We start from the raw sequence: 27,507 nt of genomic DNA, 5'->3' as shown, positions 1-27,507 counted from the left end.
TGCAGGACCCGAGAACCCACCTGAAGCCCCTCAATTCTCGGAGCTGGGAGTGGGGTGTGGCCCACTGCCCTTAGGAGCTGCCCTGGGACCCCAGGCTGCCCAAGGGTCTTTGATACCTAGGAGGTGAGCTTTTGTCTTCCTTTCCGTCAGAAGAAGAGGTTTGTGCAGATTATGTCGCATTTCCTAGCAGCTCTGCCCAAAGCCGCACTCCCCATGTGACGTGTGCCATATGGGCTTCAAAGGTAGCTTCCTGGCCCAGAGCACCAGCTCCACAGTGGACACCTGACAAGCACACTTCAGCTAGAAGTTGATGTCACTATCACCAGATGTTTTAGGAAGGATGCTGTACCGGTGTAACACAAGAAAACCGTAGTAGGGGGTGATCTATAGACTCCCGAATGACACCCCAAGGCTGTCCCAGTCACCCAGACCATGGAGAAGTGAAGTCCTGGGTCACACCAGCGAGGGACCCGGAAAGCACTCTGCTGAGTGAAGTAGGTGGTCACCAAAGGACACATGTTAGTTATGTGGCCTCACGGTGGTTGAGAAGACAAGGCAGATGTGCCGGAGACCCGAGTTTCCTAGTGGTTACCAGTGGAGAGGAGGTTAGGGAAGCTTACTGCTTCTGGAGCGCAGAGCTTGAGTTTTGGTTCAGGGCAATGGGACATCATACTGGCTAAGGGTCCAGTTGCATAACTGACTATAAATGCTGTCTGTTGTACACCCAGAGGAGCTGAATTGACAAAAGTCGGGGTGATTGACATATTTGCGACAGTGACCCAAAAAAGGGACTGAGCCTGCTTAAGTACAACCAGACACCTTTGAAATGTGGTGCCTGAAGTCTGAAAAGCCTGCTCAGGCCATCAGAGACCCTGCTAGTGGTCTCTGTCTGTCTGAGACCCATGGAGTGGTCTCTATCCACCTGGAGCAGTCCAGGAAGAAGGCGAGGCAGGCAGAGGCAGTAGCTGGTGTGGCTAATTGTTTTCAGTGACAACTGCCTCCTTTGCCTTCAGGCCAGAAGAACTCTGCATGCTTCCCAGCTCCCATTACTCAACATTTTGATCCAAGATTCCATAAAAGAATCCTTATCAAGGGAGCACGGTGCAGAATAGAATTTCAGGAGCTGGAAGGCCGGTTTTGAAACCATGGCTCTGAGATCTTTGAACTTTAAATTGAACCTTCCTCAAACCAGACCATAGTGGAGATTAGCCAGTAAAGATGTCTGCCATGAGCACGTAGCTCTTTTAAGGTTGATCTTAAAAGGTGTATCATGAAAGACACAGCGTGCAGGGGGTGTGCGGGGGGGCAGGACGTCAAGGGCAGAGTTCTCATAGTGAGGCTTCCAATGTGATGTGTGCACGGCAATCCAGTACAGGTTTCCTGGAAATACCTGCTGCAAACTTGCCCGCCCAAGGCAGAAGCTGACCTCAGATGAGCTCGAGACACTGTCCTACAGATCCTCCCATCGTTACCAGGCGAGACTCAGTAACGTGGTGGACTGGTGAGCCTTGTCGCTGACTCTGCACTAGACGCTGGCTGCTGTCTGCAGGCCCGGGTCTTCAAGTTCGTCCTTTTGTGCTGACATTTGCCAGGCGCTTCCACTCTTATCTCTGAACCCGGCCACAGATGTCATCAGATGAGTGCCAAAGCCCGTGGCTACGGCATCAATCAGTTGTAAATCGATGGTGCCCTTCGTTCCCAGTGTCAACAGGCCTATCCTGTCGTCCTGGCAGGATCCAGCATTCATTCCTGGAACTGACCCACAAACCTCCTACCAAATTCCACTTTCAAAGAGAAAGCCCGTTTTTCTAGATTGCTAGTGATGTGGGAGCTACAGTATAAGAAAAAAATGAAGTCTCCTTTCCCTAACAGTCTGTGAGTTGATGGGAAATTTGGGGCTGATTGAAGCAGTACTTGGATTAAATACAGAACCTGGCGTCCTGAATATTCCATGAAACCAAAAATTATCAGTAACGAGGTCAACACAGGCCTCTGGAAATGTCTGTCTAATTTCACCTTCTGGGAAAGCTCCTCTCAGGGTTTCTTTACCTGGCTCATCCAGAACTCAGCCTTCCTGGTCTGCCCGTTGGCACTCCTTTGCATGCATTCCTGTGCACTGCTTTTGTTGGAATTCGCAGCCTGCTCTCCAGCCCTGCCCGTCTTGCACATTTCACACATGTTCTCAGCATGAAAACATTCCCAGTATGAATTGTCTCGGGTTTGGGCCTTCCAAGAATACAAGGGTTAAGAAAAACTTGTACATCAGTGGGCATGGCCCAGAAGGCAGCGAGTGTGTCACGTGGTGGGCAAACCAAGTCAGACTGACAGTGTGAAGAAACCACCAGCTGCTGCTGCTGAGTCTGGAGGGCCGAGCAGAAGTACCCCACAGGACTTCTGACCCGCAGCCAACTGCCTTATTGTCCTCCCGGAAAGCGGCCAGGGGTTCAAGCCAGACACCGACTGTCAGTAGCCCAGTGTGTCACCCGTTGTGGTGACTATTCTGCACAAAGACCTAGGAGGCAAAAGACACTATGTACATGTATTTATAGGTTAAATATTAAGGTAGCAGACACACATTGGGCCTCTACTCAAGTCCTCCTTCAATGCAAGAGCACTTTGTTCTAATAACCTGGCATTCTGTAATGCTCACCTTTCTGACACGATCGCTGAAGACAAAATGGGTGTATAAGCCAATGTGTTGAAGAAAGCTGGTGGTGCCTGGCTATTACAAGATATAGTGTCTAGGGTCTTAAAGGTTTGAAGTTAAACAAGAGGCCATCTAGCAGGGAAGCAACAAAGCCCAAATGAAAGAAGCACACCAGCCTGTGGTATCACAGGGTGTCAATGGTATCATCAGGTATCAGGCATCAAAAACCCAAAACAAACAAGCATTTTGGTTCAAATGAGCGGGGTTGGAATGGAGACCCAAAGCCCATTTGTGGACAGTTGGACATGCCCTCACAGAAGGGTCACAGGAGGAGACGAGCCAGCCAGGGTGCAGTGCAGCACCGATGAAACAACATTCCTCTAGTTCTAGTTCTGTAATGCTTCCTGCCCCTAGCGATCTTGACCCCCATTCTGATTTACAAACCTGGCTAGACCAGAGCGTGTACACTGTACAGATAAGAGCTCTGAACACACAGAATCCAGGATAGATAAACCCCTCAGGACCAATAATGGGATTAGCAATAGCGTAGGGGGAGGTGGGGGGAGAAAAGGGAAACCGATCACAATGATCAACGTACAACCAACAACACCACTACCACCACCCTCAGCCCAGGGGGACAAAGAACAGAAATGTGGGTGAAGGGAGACAGCGAATCATGTAAAATATGAAAATAAAAATAATTACCAAGGGTTCACGAAGGTGGAGGAGGGAGGGGGGCGGGAAGAGGTGCTGATACCAAGGGCTTAAGTAGAAAGAAAATGTTTTGGAAATGATGGCAACATATGCACACATGTACTTGATGCAATTGATGTATGGATTGTGAGAAGAGCTGTACCAGCCCCCAATAAAATGATTTATTAAAAAATTTTAAAAGAAAGAAATTGCTGGCACTAAATTGGAGTCAGTACTTACTACAGTGTGTCCAGTAACATGTGGAAGCATGGGTAACTTCAGTTGTACAGTCACGGGCTCGCGCTCCTCCCTTTTCCACGTTTCCCCATCCCCGTTTGAAGCAGAAACTCCCTTCACAGCAAGGGCATCCAGCTCTTTGAAGTGAAATACCAGTCTACCACAGTGACTTTCTTCTCCCTAATTGCTGGTGTTTCTTTGACATCTCAAGGTAGGAGAGAAATACCCGATTTAAATGTACCCAAACCGCATCAAACTCACTGCCATCGAGTTTCAACTCTAGCAACCCTATGGGACAGGGTGGAACTGCCCCTGTGGGTTCAGTGCTAACTTGGAGCAGCACTCTGGAACAGGATAGGACTGCTCCTTAGAGTTGACAGCCTCCTCCTCCTTCCCTCTAGGCAGCTCGTGGGTTTGACCCACCAACCATATGGTTAGCAGCCCAACACCTAAGCCCCCGCCATGGAATAGACTGTGACTCATGGCGACCCTATAGGACAGGGAAGAACTGTGGAACTGCCTCCCCTCTGGGTTTGCAAGACTGTAACTTCAGGGGAGCAGAAAGGTTCTCCTTTCCCTGAGGAGCGGCCTCGAATTAGTGGGATCTTGTGGTTAACAGCCCAGTGGGTAACACGCTGCAGCACCCGGGCTCCTTACAGTGTGTAGGAAACCGTGCTATTCCAATTCAAGAGGTAGGAAGTAGCATATCATTTCTGAGGATTCCATTTTTGCTTTTCATCAATTCTTTAATAAATTTGAATCAAGATAAAGTGCAAAAATAGAATCTTCAAACATCATACCCCATTTTCTGTTTCTTGGGTGTACGTAGCACGGTTGACAAGTGTGAGGAATGTGCATTGAGTGTTTATACTCCCCCATCCCGTTTCCATTCCCCTGGAAGTCTACCCAGCGTAGCCTGCGCTTCCAGATCTCTAATTCAGAGAGGCTGAGGTCAAGGTCCCAGTTGGTTGCGGTTGTTCTGGTTTCCGTTTGCTGGTGAGGCCTGGGAGGCGAAGAGAGGGCAGGGACAGGGACAGCCACCATACCTAGAGCTCCAGTGGAACTGGATCTAGCAAAGCAAAAAGCTAAAGGTTTCCACTTTGGTTCAGGTTCTGAAAATGTGTTGTTTCTCAGGTTTCAGAGTCCCTGGGTGGGGATTGTGTTTCAGTTCTGTCCCAGTCAGAAGCCCTTTGTCCGGTGCCCGTGGTCCCCGTGCGCCTTTGCTGGAAGTGTTGCACACACAAGCTGTGTGAGGTGCCAGCTGGTGGCCTCTGCTGCCTGTGCCTGAGGAGGCTTTTGTGGAGAATGAGTATAGACGTCCTATCTGGAGCCCCAGTTTTCTCTCAAGTATTCCAGCTCTCCCTGTACTCACCCCAATTTGGAGTGGAGACCAGCTAGGAGAAGCTGGACACAGTGCCAGGCATGAAGCTGGGCAGGGCGGGGCCAGGGGCTGCCCTGATGGGCAGGGCGTCCCTCTAGTATCTTCTCATGTGTGTGTTGGTTCAAACGGCATTGTCAGTTAGGTGGGGACTTACTTATGGGGATTGTTGCATTCAGTAACTTAAAAAACAGCTTCTCAAACCTCCCAATGGCTTGGCCTGTCTTATCCCCGCCACCACTGCCCCACCACCAGCACCCTGTCACTCTATTGTAGACCTTGATCTTCCTGTTCACCCAGTTAACACCGTTAGCACCTGACTACCCTATAGCCTATTGCTCCCCTTCCCCTCCCACCCATCCCTCTCCTGGGAACCATTAAAATCTCTTTTTCTTGGTACAAAACTTATTGTTTGGTCCTTTTTTGATTGACTAAATCACTCAGTCTAACGTCCTCCAAACCCATCCAGGTTTCATCCCCAGCGCTAGTTTCTCTGCTTTCCCACTGATGGGCATTTCGCTGTTTCCATTGTCTTGCTATTGTAACTTGGGCGTGTCTGCATCTGTCTGCACTCGGTTTCTGGTGCCTGTAAAGTATGTTCCTAGTCTCTAGGGCCACTGGGCATTGGAATGGACTCAATGGCAGGGAGTTGAGGTGATTCCAGTATAGATACCAAAGTAGCCTCCTTCTGTTGTGAGAAAGTGAAAGGACCCAGCACTGGGTGGGACCAGAGCCCAGGAAACTTGTCAGCCTGTGTTGGCCCACTGGAGGCAGGCAAGATGGGCCTGGGGTTCAATAACCATTTATTTTCACAGGTAGCGTTTGGTTATTGCAGAAGATATTTAAGTTAGCCAAAGAAGTGGAAGGGTAATGTCAGCTGCTTGGGTTGTGTCACACCTTAACTCACAGCGGCCCCACGCACAGTGGGCTCTGCCCCACCCAGGCTCCATGGTGGAAGATCATTGGGGGCCCATAGAGTGGTCACTGGCCCTTTCTTCCCCTTCCGTTGTCGTCTGGAAGCCCAGCTGAAATTCGTTCAGTGTCCTAGCAGCTCTAGGGCCCTCGGGCAGACGGGTTGAGTGGCTGCCCGTGAGGCCAGGACTCAAGCTGCATGGACCCAACCCCAGGAACCCGCTCCCTAGAGGTGACTTTGGCGCCTTCTCTTCAAGTTTTTTTCCTTGGGCATAGCTTCTATTCCTGTTTTTTTATCTTTGGTTAAATATGTTTGTGTATTTACACATACATACGTATCCGTGAAACAGAACAGCTGCCAGTGTCTGTTTCCGGGGGGCCCTGTTGTGTGGTGTCCCCCCCCGAGTGACTACATGCCCATTAAGGGGAGCTCATTGAGTGTGGTAGGGATGGCATGACTCTTTTAATCCATCCATTGTACCATACACACGTTATTTGTCAATAAAACACTTCATGGTTTTAAAAAAAAAATACAGGTGCTCAGTCTGGGTTCGTTTCAAGCCCCTAAGCCAGACAGCCAAGCCTGCCCTGAGTCCGCCCTGACTCACAGCAACCCTACCGGGCAGCGCAAAACTGCCCCCGGGGGTCCCAGGCTGTCAGGCTTGTACAGGAGCTGGCGGCCTCGCTTCTCCAGGGAAGCGGCTAGTGGGTGTGTCCCAGGGCTCCTTCTGAGTCGCTGTCTGGACTGCCTCTGTGTGTGCTTGACCACTAGCCAACAAGTGCAGGTCCAGGTCTACCCCAAGGGGCCGCAGAAGAGAGACCTGGCACTACTTTCCTAAACCAGCCCTGAAAACCCTAGGGAAAACCTGGGTGCCCGGGAGTCCAAGCCGACCACCTCAGGGTCTGTCCACAACACGGGTTCTGCCACTGGCTGGCAAGCAGTTGCCCACGTGACTCGTGTCTGCACCTTCTCCCACAGGACACAGCCTGGGCTATGGCTTTGTGAACTACGTGACTGCGAAAGACGCGGAGAGAGCAATAAACACGCTGAACGGCCTGAGGCTCCAGTCCAAAACCATTAAGGTAACCTCCTCACCTCCCAGTCCTGTCCTGCATCCCATCTCACTGCTTCCTGTCGGGGCAGGAGGCTGGGCTGAGTGACCCTCCCACCTCAAGTGTTGGGGTGCCCATGAGGTGAAGCCTCAGAGCCTGGGCCCTGCGGTAGGACCATTTCTTGTCATGTGCATGTTTGGTAGTGACCAGTCTGGGACTGGTGGCTCATGCCATTCTTCGTCTCCACCAAGCCATGGCCAGGAAAGGGTCCCTGAAGGTTACTGGCATGGGACAGCCCCCTCCCACCGCGAGAGCTGCCATTTGGTGTTCTGCTCTCCTCCCTGCAGCCACTCACGTGTGGCTGTTGCTTTGGTGACACACCACCTGGACACTTGCCCCCCTTCCATTCTGCTTCCTCATAGCCATGAGTTCTCTCGTCTGTTCACCGGTTTCCTGAGCACCTACTGTGTGCCAGACAGTGAACAGAGCAAGCCCAGAATCCTCACAGTGCCAGGGGTGGGATGGGGTAGGTGCAGGCAGGAAAGTGAGATGCAGAAGCCACTCAGGTGGAGCTACAGACTGTATGGGGCTGATGAGCGAAGTCTGAGGAAAAGGAGCAGTGGGCCTCCTAGGAACAAGTCTGCTGTCCTGACCGCCCTTCCTGGGTAGTTCCTGTCGCCCACCACCTCAGCCTCTTCTGTCCCTGAGAAGCCAGAGGCTACTCTATCTTTCACTCTGTCTCCTGTCAGTCCAGGTCCCACTGCCGGGCAGCCCCTGCTCCTCAGACTCCATCCACCCTTGCAAGGGCTGTGCCTGGCTAGCCACCTTGGGCCGCGCAGGTGCTTGCCTGTCAGAACTTTCACCCTCGCCTGCAGCTGGCTCCTTGGTCAGAGTGGAGGGGTATCCTAGGGTTGCCCCCAGCGCCACACCACCACACACCCGCATGCTGGGCAGCTTCCAACCCAGGCCTGAGTGTTGCCGGCCCTTCCTCATCTTCACTTCCCGTGTGGCCGGCCAGCCCTGGAGGTCATCCCAGCCCTCACTGTTACTGCCCAGTCACTGCCACCCTCCATGTGTGAGTGACTTTGTGTCCCTTGTTCTCTTAAAGGGACTTGAATCTTGGGGTGTAGAGCTCTCGCTAAGTCCAGGGCCTCCTCACCTCGAGACTATAACTTAACCCAAAAGTAAACCAGCTGCCATCAAGCTGACTCTGACCCCCAGCGACCCTGTGGGCATCAGAGCCACACGCTGTGATGCGGGGTCTTAGTGTCTAGGCCTTTCTTCTGAGGGCACTTCCAGGTAGACACACCTCTAGCCTGGTAGTGAACAGCTGAGCTTTTGAGCTATTGTCTCATAGGAGCAGGCTGAGATATGCAAAGACCCCAGGCCCAAACAAGGTCCCATCCACAAGTACCAGGGATTGAGGCTTGGGTTTATAATCTGGTGGGGATGCAGTTCAATACACCCCACCAACAGACACCTCCAAATTCATCATCTGGGTCCCTCGAAGGTTGTCAGAAACACCTGGGGTTCTCTTCTAAAAGGGCCTCCAGAGAGGTGGGCCTGGAAGCCTGAGTCCTAGCGACCCCATAGGACAGAGTAGAACTGCTCCTGAGTGTGAGACTCGCTCTCTCAGGGTGCAGAAAGCCTTGTCTTTCTCCCGAGGAGCAGCTGACCTGTGAATTAGAACTGCTGACGTTGTGGTTAGGAGCCCAGTGTGTAACCCACTATGCCACCAGGACGCCTATCTCATGAGAGGAGGCAGGGGAATCTACAAGCCCTGGAGCTCGGGGATCGCCGCACCTGCTGGAAACATCACCAGACAGGAAGGCCCTCCGTCTGGAGCCTGCCCTCCTCTCAGACTCCGAGATTACTGGGCTTTCTCTTCGTGTGCTGAGCACTGGGCTGGACTGTATGGAGGCAAGCAGGACCTCAGGAATGGAGGCAGGTGCACTTTACAACCTGTGGGGTACAGATGGCACAACCTTGCTGGAAGTAAAGTGGGCTTTAAACATTTAGGGAAGCATACTGTCCAACTACAGTCTTCAGTGTGGACGACTATCATGCATTGTTGTGGATTTTGTTCGCTTGGATCCCCGGTCAGTGCTGTGGATGCGGCCCTCAGGATACCAGGCACATCTGCACAGGGTCTCTTTCAAGTCATCACTTTGAGGGTAAGGGGTGTCTTAGCCAAGCTGTGGCGTTTTTGTTCGCCATGTATGTGAACGTTGGACATGGAGTAAGGAAGACCGGAGAAGAACTGATGTGTTTAAATTATGGCATTGGCGAAGACTATCAAAAGTACCATGGACTTAGATGCCAGGAGAACCAACACGTCTATCTTGGAAAAAGTACAGCCAGAATGCTCCTGAGAGGAAAGGATGGCAAGACTTCGTCTCATGTACTTTGGACATGTTATCAGGAGAGACCAGCCCCTAGAGAAGGACATCATGCTTGGTAGAGCAGAGGGGGAGCAAGAAAGAGGAAGACCCTGGACAAGGTGGGTTGACACAGTGGCTGCAACAATAGGATTCATATTCAAGAACATCTCTGCGGATAGTGCTGGAAGACCAGGCAGTGTTTCCCTCTCTTGTGAGTCAGGTCACTGTGAGTCAGAATAGGTTCTATGGTCCTTCGCAATAACAGCTATTGTACCAGAACTAGGAAACTAATCTGTTACTTCAAGACCAAGCCGGCTGCTGCCGTTGGTTCCCACTCCTGGGACCTGAGCTCTGTAAGGTTTTCACTTGCTGGTTTTTCAGCAGGAAAATCATCGGGCCTTTCTTCCGTGGTGCGCCTATGTGGGTTCAGCCCCCAGCCTGGCAGTTGGTAGCCCAAGCGTAAGCCTTTGCACCACCTGGGGCCTCCAGGCACCCCTGTGCGCTCCGATCCTGGTCAAGTGTAGCTTGGGCACCCTCACTGTGTCCGTGGGACTGGCTTCTTTCCTCTTCTGGGCTGCAAGCCGTTCCATCACAGCATGGCGAGTTGGATGTTCTTTAAACGTTCACTCCCGTCAGTGCGGCCCTAGCAGGGGCAAGGCCTTCCTATGCCCTGGTCAGGCCAGGTACCTTCAGGTCAGCAGTGGGGATGGTTAGGACTGCTGGGTGTCGCTGGCCCTGTGAGTGGTCTGAACTACGCACTGAGCCCACCCCGGCCCCATCAGCCCTGAACCTGGAAAGTGGCTTTCTTTCCCAGGTGTCGTACGCCCGCCCAAGCTCCGAGGTCATCAAAGATGCCAACCTGTACATCAGTGGCCTCCCGAGGACCATGACCCAGAAAGACGTGGAGGACATGTTCTCGCGGTTCGGGCGAATCATCAACTCTCGAGTGCTCGTGGACCAGACCACAGGTAGGGCGCGCCTCTCTCGATGACCTCCTTGGGCAGGGAGCGCAGACTGCGCTGTTGGTGATGTCACAGAGAAGAGGAGGCATGAGAAGATAGCAACTTTTGATTACGCTGGTGCTGAAGGCCCTGCCGGGTACAGGGGTTGGGTGGATGAAAAGGCTGCTGCCCACCTGGTGACCTAGAAGCCACACTCAGCCCTTGAAGTTCCACAGTTGACTTATTTCTCACCCACCCTCAACAGCCCTTCCCAGGGAAGCAAGCGAGCCCTCTGGCCAGTCCCACCCATCTCTCCCCACCACTCTGGCCAGGCCCCTGATCTCTCTCCCCAGCAGAACAGGATGTGTGCCACCTGGGGAAGCTGCTGCCCTCAGTGGCTTTTTGTATGTTCTCTCTGACAGCGCACCTCCCCTGGCACGGCCAGCCCTGCACTGCAGATACCACGTCTGCCTACAGAGCTGGGAAGGGGCAGCTTTGGGGACTCTCCCTTGGAAAGGAGTACCACTAGACAAGCTATGGAGGGTGTGGAGGCTCCACTTGGCTTGAGTAGGGGTGTACTGCTGTGGGAGGCACGAGAGGTACAGTTACCAGCCACAATTGCAGTCAGTGAGGTGGGGCCTCAGGACCCCTGAGCCTGGCCCCACGCTCAGGTGACTAGTATTTTCTGGGAGCCTTGGCTGCTGCCTGTGGCCTGCACAGACACCCTCTCTGAGCCTACGCTGTAGGGGCCACATATCCACACACTCACTCCACCTCCTGTGCTCTGCTCAAGGCATCAACCCCACTGGTCTGCACCGATGGTTTCTGTGATCTCAAAACCCACCTACTGACCTTCAGGCTGTCAGTACCTGCATGTGTTCCCAGCCTCATCCTAAGAGAGGCCTTTGGAGTGGGCAGCCCCCAACATCCACCCAGGGCCACCTTGCTCAGTCATGCTGGTGCTGGGGTTTGGGGGAGTCCTACCACGTTGCTTCCTGGGGTCCCCCCAGCCAGAAAGGGGTGACATGACCCCTTGCCGTTTGGTGGAGACTTGGCCTCCTTTCTCACTGTGTCTCTTAGAGTACTGGACCCTCCTCAGAACTGCCCCAGGTGAACCTGGGAAGCGCAGCCCCTCCCTAAGCCATGGCTCCAACGCGGGGGAACGGGGATCGAAGGGGTTTCTGCATGGCCCTTTCCCAGCTTGTGGGACAGGGGGATCACCACCCTCAGAAGCACAGCTCGGCTGCTGTGCCGTTTTGCTGCTCCGTGTTACAGACATGGGGATCCCCAACGACACCGTCACACAGGATAGACTGCCCTCCTGATGGATAGGACTGCCGTTTGTATAGGTCTCTTTGCTGCTCTAGCATTGGTGTCTGTGACATTTGAGCTGTATTCACCTGGACAACGTGTCTTTCCTGGTATCTGTTCTTTATTTTGGAAATCCATAGGGAGAAAACAGTCACGTTTACAGTCCAGTCGTCTAGTGCCCCACCCAAGCTGACAGAAGGGTCTTTCTTCCTGGGGTTTCTCCTGCTTTCTAGTGGGGGAGGGAGCTTCATTTGAAACCCATTCTGGAGAAACCCCACCTGGGCACCCTCTCACTTGACTTTATTTTGTGGTCTTTAGCGTGGCTCTCTGGAAGGGTGGGCCAGCCTCGACCTATTGAGTCATACTTGCCTTCAGGTCAGTTGCACCTCCACGTTCAGCCAGCTTTCCCACTCTCAGGTGTTTCTCGTGAACTGGAATTCCGGGTGGGTTCAGCTGCTCGGACTTCCCAGCTCACATGGACACTTTGGAGTGTAATCTCCCCACAGTGCACCGTTTGGGATGCGTTGAAACCATCTTGGGGCCCACACCTGCTAGGAGCTGCCTGGGCCCACCTGGGAGATGTACTGGGCTGCTCCCGAGGGGAAGTACCTGTGTGGAGACTTGGTGGGGCTTTAGGACTCTTGGATGGCCGGGTTTCCTCTGTTTATGCCTGAACAGCCTCTGGGAGTGGCTAGTGGCCTGAATTGATTCTGAGGGCCTCCAGCCCTGCAGTAGAGGTGACTGTGGGCAGGGAGTTGGGGAGGTGGAAAGCCGAAGGGGAGCCCGGGCTAGGACAGGACAGATGGGTGCCAGGCCTGCTCCAGCTTCCGTGCCCTCAGCAGGCAGCATGTGTGACCCATGTGACGTGGGTGTGATCCTGCTGGGGGCCACGTTTCTTTAGGGGTCGGACTTCCCACGGGCACATCTGCAACAAAGCTGTTATTATCACTGGGGCAGTGGCATCCCCACAGGGGCTCAGGAGCAAGTTAAAGGCCTTCGTTTTTTATCAGTCACGATTTATTTTTAAATCCGTTCCTTTGTTTTCATCTTTAGGTTCTGTTTTGATTTATTTCATTGATCAGGAAATCACTCTGGAGCGCAGTAGACTGATTTGACGTTTGTTTTTCAGTTTGAAACGTTTTGTTTTGTTTTGTTTTCCCCTAACTTTATTTTTATTGGTTTGTTGAAAAGGTTTGTCCAGAGGGGTTGCGTTTATCCGGTTTGACAAACGGTCGGAGGCAGAAGAGGCAATTACCAGTTTCAATGGTCATAAACCCCCAGGTTCCTCCGAGCCCATCACAGTGAAGTTCGCCGCCAATCCCAACCAGAACAAAAACGTGGCGCTGCTCTCCCAGCTGTACCACTCGCCCGCGAGACGCTTCGGAGGGCCCGTGCACCACCAGGCGCAGAGATTCAGGTGGGTCAGAGGGACAGCCCATCTCTCTCCCCACTGCTGGGACCAGCTCATGGGCTCTCCAGGAGTTCTGGGGGCGAGAGACTGGCTGCTCTCCCCGCCTGGTGCCTCTGCCCCACCCTGAAAGTGCCTGAGGGGAGCTGCAGGCCATGGCAGCGATGGGTGCTGGGCACCCTGGGAGAGAAGGGTGGTGTCTTTCTAGAACTTTTGGACGCTTGGCCAGTGCCCTAGAGGGTGAGCCGTTTCACAGATGCTGCTTGAGGGAGGTGTTTTCACGTTTCAGGACCCTCGCAAGAGATGGGCAATGATGTTTACACCGTGTCTGGTCTGCCAAGACCCAGTCGCCCAGGGCAAGTAGTCTGTGACCGGGACTCCCGCCCTCACCAGACAGCTCGGCTCAGGGGGGCCGGGTTTGGTCAGAAAGGTGCCGGGTCTTAGCTCCTGACCTGCCAGTCAAGCCTGTTCGGTTCCCTGCCGTGTTTGAAGCAGCAATGTCCGCCTGTCCTGAGCGTCCCCACAAATGCTGTCGGAAGAGACGCTGCTCTTTGCAGATGCCCAGGCTGCTCCATCTGTTACCCGGGCTTCTCACCAGCAGGCCAGTGTGAACAGTCTGCTCACTGGTTCCATAGTTCTGCTTGCCTGGGCAGTGGGGATGCAGCTTCCCTGGGGAAGCTCGGGGTGGGGGGACTTTGGTCAGAGAATCAGGACTCAGAGAGGAGCTGGTCACGCACGTGGTGATAGCAGCGAGCACTGGATGCAGGGGTGGTAGGTGGCTCGGGCCCGGGAGGCCTAGCCTGTCTGGCCCACTCTGTAGCCTGCTCTGCTCACATCTGGAAAGGCCTGTCTTCCTTCCCAGGGCGGAATTCTGGGGTGGGGCTTCCTGGCTGCTCTAGGAAATCCGCTCCACTTTTCAGAAGGGCTAGCCGATAAGAATAACTGATAAGAAGGGGTGTGACTTGGTGAAAGTTTAGTAAGGTACAAACCTGGTTCTCTTCTGCTTCGTAGCTGCAAGAAAGTGGATGGAGAAGTGGCCAGGTGTCTGCAGGCAGTTTCCTCCAAGGTGGCTGTGGCAAACTGGGCCTTGGGGGCCACGGCCACTCCCGATAAGTCAGCTCAGACCAAGTCCTTTTCCAGGGCAGCCTCTGAGCTGCTTTCTACCCACCAACCTGGCCACGTGCTTGTCCATGACCCAGACCACCACCTTCTCCGTGTTTGTTGACAACTAGGCTCAGGACCTAAAGCCTCCGCAGGAACTTAACAGCTAGACTTCTTGGGCTGTAGAAGGGAAGTTTTTATTAGGGTGGGTGGGTGGCCCCAGTGCCAGCGTGACCTCAGCCTGCGCGGAGCCTCCGGGACTTGGTGTCTGTCAGCCGTCGCCCTGAGCCCTTACAGTGTCAACACGGCTCGACAAGGCGTGCTCTTTTCTGTTGGGAAGGTGGAGCTGGGTGACTCTACATTTGGCCAGTGTCCCTCCCGGGCTCTGCCCATGTCCCAGCACCCCTCAGCTGTGGGAAGGCCTCCTTCCAGCCCTCTGGCCCCGTGGGGTGCTTTCACCAGCCACTACTCGGCTGCCACGAGCGAAGGCACAGAACTTGGAAAAAGAAATGGAACATACGCTGTCCCCTCCCTCCCACTGCCCCGCGTGCCATGTAGAGTCGGGGGACAGGGTTTCCATTGGCCAGCACCTGGCAAAGGGGGTGGGGGGCGGCCATTGACACGTGGGCCAGCCTCCTACCCCGCTGCATGTGGAGGGAGCAACTGCAGAGGCCATCCATTGGGATCTTGAATTGAGGTTCGTTGGGGCTCCCCCTCCTCAGGCATCCAGTGTCCTTGAAGCCTTGAGCAGTGTAGCTGGGCCTGCTGTCTGACCGTGACTGCGAGCTGTGCTTTCTGTCGCAGGTTCTCCCCGATGGGCGTGGATCACATGAGCGGGCTCTCTGGCGTCAACGTCCCGGGCAACGCGTCGTCGGGCTGGTGCATCTTCATCTACAACCTTGGGCAGGATGCCGACGAGGGCATCCTCTGGCAGATGTTCGGGCCCTTCGGCGCCGTCACCAACGTGAAAGTGATCCGCGACTTCAACACCAACAAGTGCAAAGGGTTTGGCTTTGTGACCATGACAAACTATGAAGAAGCTGCGATGGCCATCGCCAGTCTGAACGGCTACCGCCTGGGGGACAAAATCTTACAGGTTTCCTTCAAGACCAACAAGTCCCACAAATAACTCGCTCATGCTTTTTGTACGGAATAGATAATTAAGAGTGACCGAAGTTGAAACTTTTTTGTTAGTGTACGACTCACTTTGCGCCAATTTTCACAAGTGTTTGTCTTAGTCGAGATGAGAAGTGACAGGTTTTATACTCTGGGATGCAGCCGACAGGTTCAAATGTTTGAATCCCACCACGTTAGGCCACTTTTAAGTTTCTTAAGTTATTTCCTTTACGATACATATTAGCCAGAAGTCCAAGTAGAGCGCACTCATCAGCAGTCCCTCCGGAGGGCGGTCTCCTGAAGCATGCTTTCACGTGTCGGACCGCCGACCGCCATCTAACGAGCCCACCAACTGCAGACGCAGAAACAAACTAGCAAAAGCAACAAAAAAAGAACCTTTGAGTTTAAGTTTTCAAACTAAAGGTGTTAGATGTCGAATGTGCGTTTTCGCAGTTGCCCCCACCCCTGCTCAGCGATTGATGCCCTCCCTGCTTCCCAAACAGGCCCATTGCCACCACCGCTCCTCCACCCGGCACACTGGTTTCTGAAGCCCTGCTGCCAGTGGGGACGGACCAAAGAGTTTCAGGGAAGCCCCCGAGTATTCTCCAGTCAGCCTGGAACCACCCATGTGCCCAGTCCCGGGGCAGGGGGCTCCCCCTCCCCCCGCAGCCCTGAGGTCCCAGTGAGCACGTCCGTGGTGGCGCCTGCTCTCCACCATAAACATTTGAGCATCCGTGTCTCGCATCCCCTTCTCGTGAGCACTAGGCTTTCCTTCCTATTTTAGTCGGATTTTTGTTGTTTTCATTTGGGAAATTTGCTTTCGTGTGAACCCCCTGCAGACAAGTACTTAACTTCTTGCCAGTTAGCTATTAACAAACGCCTTGACTGTGGTTTCTCCATGACTGCCTTGACACTTTGGGTTGCTCTGTTAATTTTTCTTTTGCTTTTTTGTGTTTTTTGTTTGTTTTTACTTTTGCATTTAAGACCATTAAATTTGATTTTGTTTTGCTCGAGTTTTGTTTTGTTTTTTTTTATTTTACCTTTTCTTTCTGTTTTGGCTAGGGAAGGGGACCAGCTATGAGTCAGGGCCGCAGAACCAAGCCCGAGGCGAAGGTGCTGGTGGAGGGGGCAAGGCAGCAGGTCACAAACCCTGCGCCCTCGATAGGGAGCGGCCAAGGCATGGCCTGGGCTCCCGGCAGCTCTTTGGGATCGGGATCCGATTTTTATACATAACTGGCATGCCAAGAGAACCCCAAAAACGCAGGGGTGGGGTGGGTGGGTGGGGGATAACTTCGTACCAGCAGATTTTAACTGTACTGCGAGACTAAACATGTGAAACATGTTTGGGTTCTGGTCTTTGTTTTAGTTCTAGATAGACTGAAATGATGGAATTATTTATTTATGTATTTATATATTTATTTAATCTGCTTTGTTTATTTATTTATTTACTGGCAAGGGAAATCGGGCATCAGGCTCCCTTCCCCAGAGCCCATCTGGGTTCCCAGCAGCCCCTGGGTCATGTCAACATTGTCTGCTGCCTGGCGTCCTCTCGCCCCCTGGCCTCGATGCCTAACTGCGGGCCCCCCTCTCTGACCTGTGACTGCCAGCCACTCGTCCCACCGAAGGCCAAGTGCATTCCCAGGCCTTGTCACCGCCGTGGTCAGCTAAGTGCCAAGGAGGGGCGGACCCCAGGGGCTCCAGCACACTGACCAGTCCTCAGTAGAAGCCAACCTGTGGGTCACTGCTGGCCACCCAGAGCCACAGCAGGGAGCTGGGGCTTGACTCCAGGCTGCTCCCTACCAGCCGCCACTCTCCTGGGCCTTGTGCTGGGGGGAGGGCGCGCACACCTGAGGCTGTGACTTCTGTACATAGGTGGCTTCCTCCTCCTGAAAGTCGCCCCATCCATTCCCGTCAGCCTCCGATAGTGTCCTGTTTCTCAAGAGAATTCCTTCTTGAGTCTAAACTGTGAAAACAGTGATGGGTCACAGCCAGCCCCTCACCTCCCCTCCCAGAACCACATTGGTGACTGGTGCTGGGACAGACGGGTGCCTGTCTTCTCCGAGAGCAGGGAAAGGCCCATAGGGCTGATTGCTGTAAGAGGGATGTTTGCCTGAGTGGAGGTGGGGCAGGGGTTGCTACTCTCCAGGGGCTAGGCCACTCACTGTCTGGACCATCGATGCAGGCTCTAGATTCGCTTGCCAAGGGAAGGTCTTTTGTTAAAATCACCATCCAGACGAAATCAGAATGCCCTGAAGACAGTGGTGACTTAGCCCATATTTCACCAAGTTGAAGTGCTTGCTCTCTTTCTCGGGAACTTTGGATTAAACAAGGGTTTGAGTGGGCAGTTTGCCAAGGTTCTCTTTTGGCCCAGGAAACAACCCCCAAGGGGGCTCTGAAGCGTCATGAGAAAGCGCCCTCAGTATCTTTCCGTTGCATGCTGCCCCGAGCTTTCCGAGGCCCCTGGAGTCACAGCCGGCCCGGAAGGACACCCACCTCTGCTCACTTGACTCTGCCTGCCTGCGGTGGGCTATTCTGCCAAGCCACAGCTCCCTCTGCTGGCTGTGCCTTGACACTCCCTGCCCACGGGTCCCTTGTCCCTTCCCCTGCCACCCCCTTGCATGAAGGTCTGAGAGAGGATCCCCTGGGTTTTTGACAGGTGCTGCTTGGTGGTGTTCCTCCATCTTGGGGTCTGTAAACCGATGCACCCCACCTCACCCTCCCAGGCCTGGGGTGAAGGTCGGCCCACAGTGTCCAGGCCAGGACCTTGGCCACCAGCAGGTCACCTCTGGATGAGAGAAGTAGATGAAGCCAAAGATAGTTGTAAGCAAACAGTTATCTCGGTTCCCTCCAAACATGGGGCTCCCCCTGACTCCCCACATCTTCCTTAACACCCTCAGCTGCTCCGGGTCACCTGGCTTTGCCACTCGTATGCTTTGCAGACTTCTGTGTGTAATTAGGGAGTCAGCTTGAAGGAGCCCTTCTCCACGTACCCCCCCCCCGCCCCAACTCACACCCTGACCCTGCTGCCCCAGCACCCTGCAGGCCCCAAGTCACAGTGCTTCCTGCTGAGCGGCATTTAGAATCTCATTTAGCATCGGGGGAACCTGTGTGCCATCCGAGGCCCAGAACCAGAGCAGGGCACTCCCCCTGCACAGCTGTCCCACAAACCCAGCCGCCAGACCTTCCCGGGGGGACCGTGTTCCGCCTTTTCGCTCACTCAGTCGTTGAAACGAGTGTGGTTTGTAAGTGGCAAGTCTGAGCGGTGACTTGAGAGGACGTGTTTTCATTCCCGAAGGTTCTGCCGATACGCGGTTCCCCTGGCTCGGGGCAGGGAGGTGCGCCCGACCCCCCCCACCCACCCACCCATGTTGTACAGTCGGGATAGACGATGTGTGTACAAGCCTATGTTGCGTTATTGATTTGTTTTATATGAGATCGTTTTATTTTTCAGGTACCTCCCCGCCCCCCTTTTAACTTTGTTTTCACCTGGGTTTGTTTTCAATAAAGCGTGGCACTGCTGTCTGAACGCCAACAACCAAGCGAGGCCCGTTGTGTTCTTTGGAGGATATGTCTGTAACCAGCCCCCTTCGCCCTCCCTCCTGGTGACCACGCTGGGGATTTTCAGAAGGGCCCCCATCAGGTCTCCACCGCTCCGTTGCCTTTTGATCCTTGTGAATAAATGTTCGTTAGTGTTTTAGAAGGGGGAGGGGGGACCCAAAAAAGCAAACCTAGATTTTGATAATTCAGAAGATACCCGATTAATAAAGCAGCTTTGAAAGAAGACCATTTTGCAAACTTTCGGTGACGTGTGAATTTTTTTTTTTTTTTTTTGGTTTATTTTGGTCAATGGCTTTCTCAAAGACAAGGGACCTCTTGCACCAGTTTCAGAGTTTTTACAGAGCTGGCTCTATTGACATGTAATGGAAATATGGAAAAACAGACACCAAACAAGCAAAAATGTGATTAAACAATTGTTCTTAGCTGTGTAGACATCTTCCTTCAGTTGCCAAGGCCCTGAGAGTGGAGTTGGAAAGGCTGGACAGAGTGGGATCGGTCTGGGATATCCCGATCCCAAACAAGAGTTCCCGCCCTTAGCCCTGGTCCAGAGTACCAGGCGCTGCCCCACACCCTGCACTCCCTCGACTGGGATTGTGGGTGTCCTGATTCTAAAGAGACTAGGACAAGGGGCTCTGATCCAGGGCTGGTGGTGGAAACCGGGGCGTCTGGTAACCCCTTCCCGGGGGATACAGGGCCAGCCCGGGCCTGGCCCTCCTCCCCCAGAGCCCCAGGGGCCTCCTGAGCCTGCTCTGAGGAAGGAAGGGGTCCCATACCATCCGCTCATCTGCTTTTACATCAGCTTCAGCCACCTGGTGGCAGAACTGGACCCTCCTGGGCCCAGCATCACACTACCGCAGGTTACCTGGTGACGTGGGCTCAAAATGCCCACCTCGGAGATCCTGGTGGGAATGGGCCCAGATACTGAGGCTCCATGGAGGGGCGGGGGCTGTAGCACCAGCCGAGGGGCTCGGCGCCCTGGCTTTCCTCCCTCAAGCCTCTCTCCTCCCAGTGTCGCAGGGGGCAACCTCCCCTCCACCCAGGGAAGGGTCTGCAGGAAGTCTCCAGCTGGTCAGAAAGTGGAGTTGACCCCTGGAACCTCAATTGAGAAGGGAGAGTGATCCTAGGGAAGCCTTCCCTGCTTCCTTCCCTGCCTACTGCTGCCTCACCCCGGGGCTCAGAGATTGGGGCTCACGGTCGCAGGTTGGCCCGGATGCCCGTGACCCCACCCCCAGCAGGACATGGCAGTGCCCAGTCCTGCACCATCCCCGTGAGTCAGCACTGGCCCAGTGGGACTTACCATTGACTGACTTTCAGAAGTAGGTCTCCAGGCCTTTCTTCCTAGTCCTCCTTTGTCTGGAAGCTCTGCGGAAAGTTGGCATCGTGGCGATCTCAAGCCTGCCCAGACAGATGGGTGGAGGGCCCACAGGAGTCATAGTCCTACCACGTCCTACCAAGTGGCCTTGGGGCCATCTCCACAGTGTAATTCCAGAGTCCGCCTAAGTGCTGTAGTGGTGACTGTGTCCGGCTGCTAACAGCAAGGTCCGCAGTTTGAAACCTCTAGCCACTCCTTGGGAGAATGACGAAGCTCTTCTACTCCCACGAAGAGTTACAGCCTCGGAAACTCACAGGGGCCATTCTACCTGCCCCGGAGGGTCTGCCATGAGTCAGCATCCACTCCATCGTGAGTTTGGTTTGGAAAGGTTTGTTGTTGTTTTTAGGCTCAAAGCCTATTTTCTTCCATCTTGGGCATGTATTTCAGTTGTCAACCTCAGTCATTTCAGGGAGGTGTCCGCCACTGTCACGCTGCATAGGGAAGCTCTGGGGGAGTTCCGGTTGCACATGGGGCCTCCACCTGCAAAGTCAGCCATTCGAAGCTACCAGCCACTCGATGGGGAAGGACGGATGGCCTTGCTACTCCCGGAAACAGTGACCATGTCAGAATCCCACGGGGGCAGTTCTCCCCTGTCCTGCAGGGTCGCTGTGATTCAGAAGCCACTCCAGGACCGCAAGCGTGAGTCAACCCTACAGGAGCAGAAAGCGTCGTCCTTCTCCCCTGCTCTCAGAAAGATCACCCAAAGCAACTCCTTTCCACTCGATTGAGACTCAGCAACCACGGATGACAAGGAAGAACTGACTGGCCCAGAGGGTTCCCACGGCTGCCACCTCTACTGGAGCAGACGGCCCCCTCGTCCTCTTGCAGGGTGACTGGTGGGTTTGAAGCACCAACCTTTGGGTCCTCAGTCCAGAAATCCCTATGGGGGCAGTTCTACCATTAGTCCCATGAGGTCTCTATGAACCCAAACCAGCTCCACAGCCACACCAGCAGATTTCCGGTGGAGGAATACGCCCCCTAGAGAACCTGGCTGGTGGCTTGTCGTTAACAGACCCCCAGTATGCTAAGGGGGCAGCTTGATAGGAACCAGGGGGGGCACGCTGACTTGACGACTTGTCCTCTGCCCTGGGCCTGGAGCCCAGCAGAGCAGGCCAGGTGGGGAGACCCGGGAGCAGAGAGCTTGAGTAAGTTCCCAGAAGCCCCTTGCTAACTGGCATCCCTGGATGGTGCTTGGCAGCCAACCAAGATGGGGGGTGCTCAAATCCACCCTGAGGTGCCGCACAAGAAAGGCCTGGGAGTCTGCTTCTGAAAAGCCAAACTCACGGCCATCACGTTGGTTCTGACTCAGCGTGCCCCTAAAGGACAGAGAAGGCCGTGATCCGGACAGAAGCGGACGCTCGGGCTGCCACATCTCATTCCGTCAAGCGCCGGAGGGTTCAAACAACTCACCTTCCTGCTTTCTGCCAGGTGATTAACATGCTGTGCCACCGGGCTCCTTTGTCTGAAAAGTCAACCTCTGGGAACCCTTGGGAGGCACCGTCGTGCCGTCAGCCTGGCTCAGCGGCCATTGGCTTGGTTAAACGCTGAGGGTCCATCTTCTTGGTTTGAGGCCAGTGGGGCGGTGGACACCCCGTGCTATGAAAGTAACTGTGTGGCTCCCAGCAGCCCCAGGGCACCAGTGAGTGGGCTCTCCGGTAGTCCCATCCTCCCCTGGAACTGACCCGGAGGAGCCCCAGCGAGGCTGACATGGGTCCCCAGTGACCCTGAGAGGCAGCTAATATTATCCTCCCCAGTGTCTTATTAAGATCGCTGGGCATTACAAACAGAACCTTGGTGGCATGGTGGATTAAGCATCGGGCTGCTAACCTCGAGGTCAGGGGTTCAAACCCACCAGCTGCCCCACAGAGGAAAGGACGCTGTCCACTCCCAGTCTCACAAACCCACCCTAGGGAGCAATCCTACTCGGTCTGATAAGGTTGCTGTGCATGAGGACATGCCGGACAGCAAGGGGACTTGGGGCTTGAGGTGGCACTAACAGTTGGCTCTTTTTTTTTTCCCAACCCCAATCAAGTCCAATGATTCAAGATGGCCACACAAATTGTTGAAAAGAATCCAGGTCATCACTTCTCGGCCTTTTGGCTAAGATCAAGTGTAGTATCTGTTCTTATCAGTTTAATATCTGATATGTCCTCTATCTGAGGACGGTGTATTAAATGTATTTTTGCAAGTAGGAGTTGGTCAGGAGCTTGCTCCATCCTCTCTGCGCATCAACCTGGTATTGCAGTGTTTCCAGGAATGGTGCAGCCCCTTAGGGGTTTTATTCATGGTATTAAAGTAAGAATTTGGTTAAAAAAAAAAAAAAAAGAATCCAGGTCTTCAGAAACCACAGAAAAACATGCTAAACCTCAGAGAGCCCTCAACGCCCACCCCAAAAGCAGTTTCTAGTTCACACATATTTCACCTGGACTCCGTTTTGATTGGTTTCTGAGATTCCCGGCATCCTATTCCGAAACACCATGTCTGCTTTGGCAGCCAGGACACTGAAAAGTTCGACCCAAATAGATTCAGCTCCTTTGTGTGGCGAGCGGGGGATTTAGTTAAAAGAGACTACCGTACTTTAATAAACTGAGCCCCGGCAGGTACATATAACTTCTGGGGTTCTTGTTACAGATAAGGCTCCAGAGACCAGTTGCATGAACGGACGATTTGCTCCTACCTACTAACCCGAGGATCGGCAGTTCAAACCAGGCTGCCGGGGCGGTGAATTACTTCAATCATTTCATGTGTCGCCTGTGGCCAAAGCCTTGGCGGCTCCCACCTTTTCCTGCCGGGGCCTGGGTAGGAAGGCGCTGGAGATGCTGACAGGATCCACCTGAGTGCTTGTGAACACGACTCCTGGGAATGGCCATCCTGGTGGGTATCAAGACCTCTGAGAAGCAAAATAGCTTTCATACCTAAAGGAGCCAGCTTTGATGATTATGGAGAAGCTAGGTCAAGGGCGGGGGTGGGGGATGGAAAGAAAAAGAAGAAACAAACAACTGTGTCTTGCCCAAAGGTGCTGACTGCCCTTGCTGCCATGAATACGTGTTGCTCCACATGATCCTGCCAGCAGGGTTGCTGTCCAAAAGTCCTGCCACAGTCCTTCCTCCCGAAAGTTTCAGGAGCCTGCCTGAAGCAAGGAGACTGGGTCTTAGCACCTCAAAGGAAAGGCCTGGTGATCTGCTGCCCTAAAGAATGCTGAGTGCTGTCCAGGGGGTTCTGAACCATAGCAACGCCATGTACCAGAGTGGAGATGTCCCTTAGGGAGTTCTATATGGTCTTCTTTAGGGGAGCAGGTCACTAGCTCTTCCCTCCCATGCAGCCGCTGGGCAGGTGTGGCAGTTAGATGTTAGGTCAACATAACACCTGTGTGAGGGTGGAGTCCAACCTGATGGTGCCTCCTGGGAGGTGTGACACCGGGGACATGTCTCTCTCTCTCTCTCTCTCTCTCTCTCTCTCTCTTTTCCCCCCTCCCCCCACCAGGGGCAGCCAGCTCCTGAGAGCTGTTGGACGCTGGATCCACCCGACTCTGCACCCATCGGCCTTCAGTTACATGCGTCTGAGGGGAGCTCCAGCTAGCATTGGGCCCATGGACTTGAGCTGGGCTGACTGGGGGGGGGGGGCGGGGGGCTGCCTGCTGGACAGACGACTTCCTGATAGAAAGCTGCTTTCTTAATGCAAACGTGAATGTCGCTGGTTTTGTTTCTCCAGACAACCCGGCCACACACAGTGGGGCTGAACCACCAGCCTCCCAAATGTGCCACGGGCGCTCCAGTCAGTAAAGATTACAGCCAGGAAAAGCCAATGGAGAAACTCTACTCTGACACATAGGGAGTACCCGTAAGTCACAACCCACTCAGAGGCAACAGGTGTAGGTGTAGCAGCAGCAGCAGCAGCAGTGATGGGAAAGCCAAGGTATCAAAAGATGAAGGGCCTTGCTCAGGGTGATGTGGGCAGCCTGGCCCCTCAGTCTCTCAGGGGGCCCCTCTCATCTGGTCTCCCCTGTAGTGGATGATTGGATGCCCTCAGCTCAGATGGCCAGTTCTTTAGTCAACCACTCTCCTGGCTAGTGCGTAGAGGTGTTTGGTCAATGTGGTGGACATTTGCAGTCAGTCGATGTGATAATCAGCTTTTGCCAGCTTGACTGGGCCAGGATTCTCAGTGGTTTAGCAGTTACATCTAGTATAACCCCTCATTGGCTGACCTAACAGGATATATTCACAGTCAGTCAGTTGCAAGCCTCCCTCAATGGGACAAGATAAGGGTATATGCAACACATTCACTCAGGTGCTAGACCTGATGGAATTAAGTGCCGTGGGGGTGCGGCCTGCTTCCTATATAAGTGGATGCTGTGGGGAAGCAAGGTCGTTTGCTTTTGCTGGATCTGGTTCATTGACCTCGGATTTGTTGGACGTGAGCCAAAGGGCTGCCATATTGCCTGCCAATCTTGGAAGCCACATTCATTTGTCTCTCCAGTTGCAATCTGGCCAGTTGGCCTTGGATTCATTCACCTCCTGTAGCCACCAGCCTGTGGTCTTCCTGCTGACCCCAGAGCCCCTCAAGGTGGGAGAATCCCTCAGCTTGACATCTGACCCACCGATTTGGAACTGGCCCACCTATACCACCGTGGGAGCAATTTCCTTGATAGAAATCACTCTGTGTCGATCCAGATTAAAAAACAAACAATATCGCTAACGTTGCTTCTCTAGAGAACCCAGCCTAAGAAAATCGACTTTGCCCGTGCCCAGCCAGCCACCAGCTTCTCTTTCTGATGTGACCTATGTGGAAGCTCCGGATGCCTCATACACAAGGCTGGAGGTGTTCCCACCCACCTCTGAGGGGTAGCCAGGAGGGGGGCGTTGAAGACAGTGCCGCTTCTAAGTGCCGAGCACGCAGTCTTCCACTGAGGAGGCGTGGCAAGTGCCGGGAGCTGTTCCTGTACCCCCAAGGAGTACAGCAGGAGATGGGGGAGTCCGCGGGGAAATGCGGAAAGGAAGCCAGGAGGTAGACAGATGGTGGAGATTGCAGAAACCAGCAGCTCAGGGCCTGAGGGAAGCAGGGGAGGAAGAGGAGTGGAGGGAGGAGCCTCAGCCTGGCAGCCACAGCCTGTGTGGACCTTTCCATGAACCCAGAGGGACCATCAAGTTCTTCCCCACCAGGCCAGTCTCCCTGGTTGAAGTGGTGTGCAGCCAAAAGGATACCTGGGGTGCAGACAAGTGGCACTCAACTACTAATTACAAGGTTCCCAGTTCCGGCCCACCCAAGGGCACTATGGAAGAAGGGCATGGTCATCTCAACTCAATTCACTGACATCGAGTTGACTTCAACTCAGAGCAACCCTTTAAGACAGGGAAGAACCACCCCTGTGGATTTCCAAGACTGTAACTCTTTGCTGGAGTAGAAAGCCTCATCTTTCTCCCTTAGAGAGGCTGATGGTTTCAAACTGCTCACCTTGAGGTTAGCTGCTCAAGACATAACCACTACACCACCAGGGCTCCTATCCTACTTGGTCATTGACTTCTGAAAAACACCTGGTGCCTTTAGTAGGAATTGATTGGGGTGCCAGAGTCATGAGGCACACTCTGACAGAGGTGGGGGGTCTCAGGGACCTGGAACCAGTCCTGTGAGTTTTTCTGATCTACAATAATGTACTTCTCCCAATTCTGTAGTCCCCGCACTCAACTGATTAATCCATTAACCCACCACTAATCATGATTTTGTGATGAATTTCCATTATTTCTACTATGTTCTACAATTAGCAATATGGCCACGAACTTTGGCCTCATGCTAATAATCTCCTGTTTGGGATTTACTAAAAGGGGGTCTCTATGAGAGAAAATCCATGAGCATAATTCTGCTTGGACACACATGGGGTTATCATGAGTCAGAGTCAACAAGTGGGCAACTGATTTTATACTTGAGTCCCTTGAAAACCAAATAATAGAATTCTGTGTGCTCTCAGGCAGGGCATGGTAAGCAACCTCTTAAGAAGGCTATCAAGAATCCCCACCCCTGCTATTGTATCTTTGCAATCCCTTCCTGTGGTGGTTAGGTTTTGTGTCAACTTGGTTGCACCTAATACAATGTGATCATGGGATCTTCTGTGAGCAGCCAAATTGGTCTGGGAAGAAGAGGGTGGAGTCCTCTCCCCAAATCATGTCACAGCCTTGATACAACTGAAGACGTTTCATCGGGGATGTGAGGAAGCTAACTCACTTCCTTCTGGTCTAGATCTTGCTTCAGTGGGATCATCCATCAACCCACTGAACCTGGGAATTATCAGCAGCCTACCATATTGCCTGCCAAGCTTGAATTCATTAGACTCTGCAGCCTGACTGGTTGAGCCTGGATCATCTGCCGCCACCATCCTGTGGTCTTCCTGCTTCCTGGTTTGTTGGTCCCAGCGGCGACAGGAGTCAGGAAACACCTCCAGACTGGGCTTTGATGATGAAGATCAGGGGTTACAAGCTTCGGTGTCGATTACAATTCAATGGAAAGAAAACACGAATCCTCACAACTGATCCAATAGGTAACAGCATAATAAACTGAGAATAGATTGATGTGTCAATCACTGCTCATGGAAGCAGCGGTCAGGAGTTCAAAAAACACATTGCACTGGGTAAATCTGCTGCACAAGACCTCTTTATAGAGTGTTGATGTTACTTTGAGGCCTCAGGTGCACCTGACCCGAGCCAGGGTGGTTTCAGTGTCCTCACCTGTGAAAGTCGGACATTGACTAAGGAAGACCGAAGAAGAATCGATGCATTTGAACTATGAGAGTAGTGAAGAATATCGAAGAATCGGCATTTGAACGATGGTGCACTCTGGACTGCCAAAAGAACCAGCATGTCTCGGGAGAAGTACACCCAGGATGGTGAGACTTCGTCTCAGGGACTTTGGATATGTTATCAGGAGAGACCAATCCTTGGAAAGGACATCACGCTTGGTATAGTAGAGGGGAAGGAGAGGATGACCTTGGGACAAGATGGATTGAAACAGTGGCTGCAGCATGGGCTATCACAACAACTGTGAGGACCGGGCGGTATGTCAGTCGATGCACAGAGCGGGGCTAGGAGTCCGAACTGGCTCCAAGTGCCCAACGACAGCAACGGCCACTGGGTGAGCCAATTTCTAGGTACAAAATTCCTTCCTTTCTTCTTCCCCTCCTTCTCACTTATCTCCACGTCACTGATTCTGCTTCTCTAGAGATCCCAGCCTAACGCACCTCCCTTTGAGGGTGGGCTGGACCTAGTAACTCACTTCTTTTTGTTGTTGTCAGAAAAGAATGTCAGACAAGAATCTATTTTCCCAACCGTAAAGTCTATAAAAAGGCTTTGTTGATCATATACAGTGAGAAAATAGTCAGTTAAATACCTATGTTTTCAAATCTAGTGCTAAA

At 53.3% G+C, this 27,507-nt stretch overlaps 1 protein-coding gene and 1 non-coding gene across 3 annotated transcripts in view; both read left to right on the top strand.

The window, feature by feature from the left end:
• Window positions 1–16,191, top strand: part of ELAVL1 (ELAV like RNA binding protein 1) — a 47,010-nt gene extending 30,819 nt beyond the window's left edge. For both annotated transcript variants that reach the window (XM_075546169.1, XM_075546161.1), the window contains exons 3-6: window positions 6,847–6,950; window positions 10,116–10,269; window positions 12,745–12,970; window positions 14,867–16,191. In XM_075546169.1, the coding sequence (XP_075402284.1) occupies window positions 6,847–6,950; window positions 10,116–10,269; window positions 12,745–12,970; window positions 14,867–15,191 (809 nt within the window). In that variant the 3' untranslated portion in view covers window positions 15,192–16,191. The remainder of the gene's footprint in view (window positions 1–6,846; window positions 6,951–10,115; window positions 10,270–12,744; window positions 12,971–14,866) is intronic.
• A 5,997-nt stretch (window positions 16,192–22,188) lies between these two features.
• LOC142438055 (U2 spliceosomal RNA) lies at window positions 22,189–22,378 on the top strand. Its single transcript, XR_012782521.1, has one exon. It is a non-coding gene; the product is annotated as a U2 spliceosomal RNA (small nuclear RNA).
• The last annotated feature ends 5,129 nt before the right edge of the window (window positions 22,379–27,507 follow it).

This window comes from Tenrec ecaudatus, chromosome 1, assembly GCF_050624435.1.
Source record: "Tenrec ecaudatus isolate mTenEca1 chromosome 1, mTenEca1.hap1, whole genome shotgun sequence".
NCBI lineage: Eukaryota > Metazoa > Chordata > Mammalia > Afrosoricida > Tenrecidae > Tenrec > Tenrec ecaudatus.
Note: the sequence above shows the minus strand (reverse complement) of the source record. Positions and strands in the feature narration are given on the sequence as shown.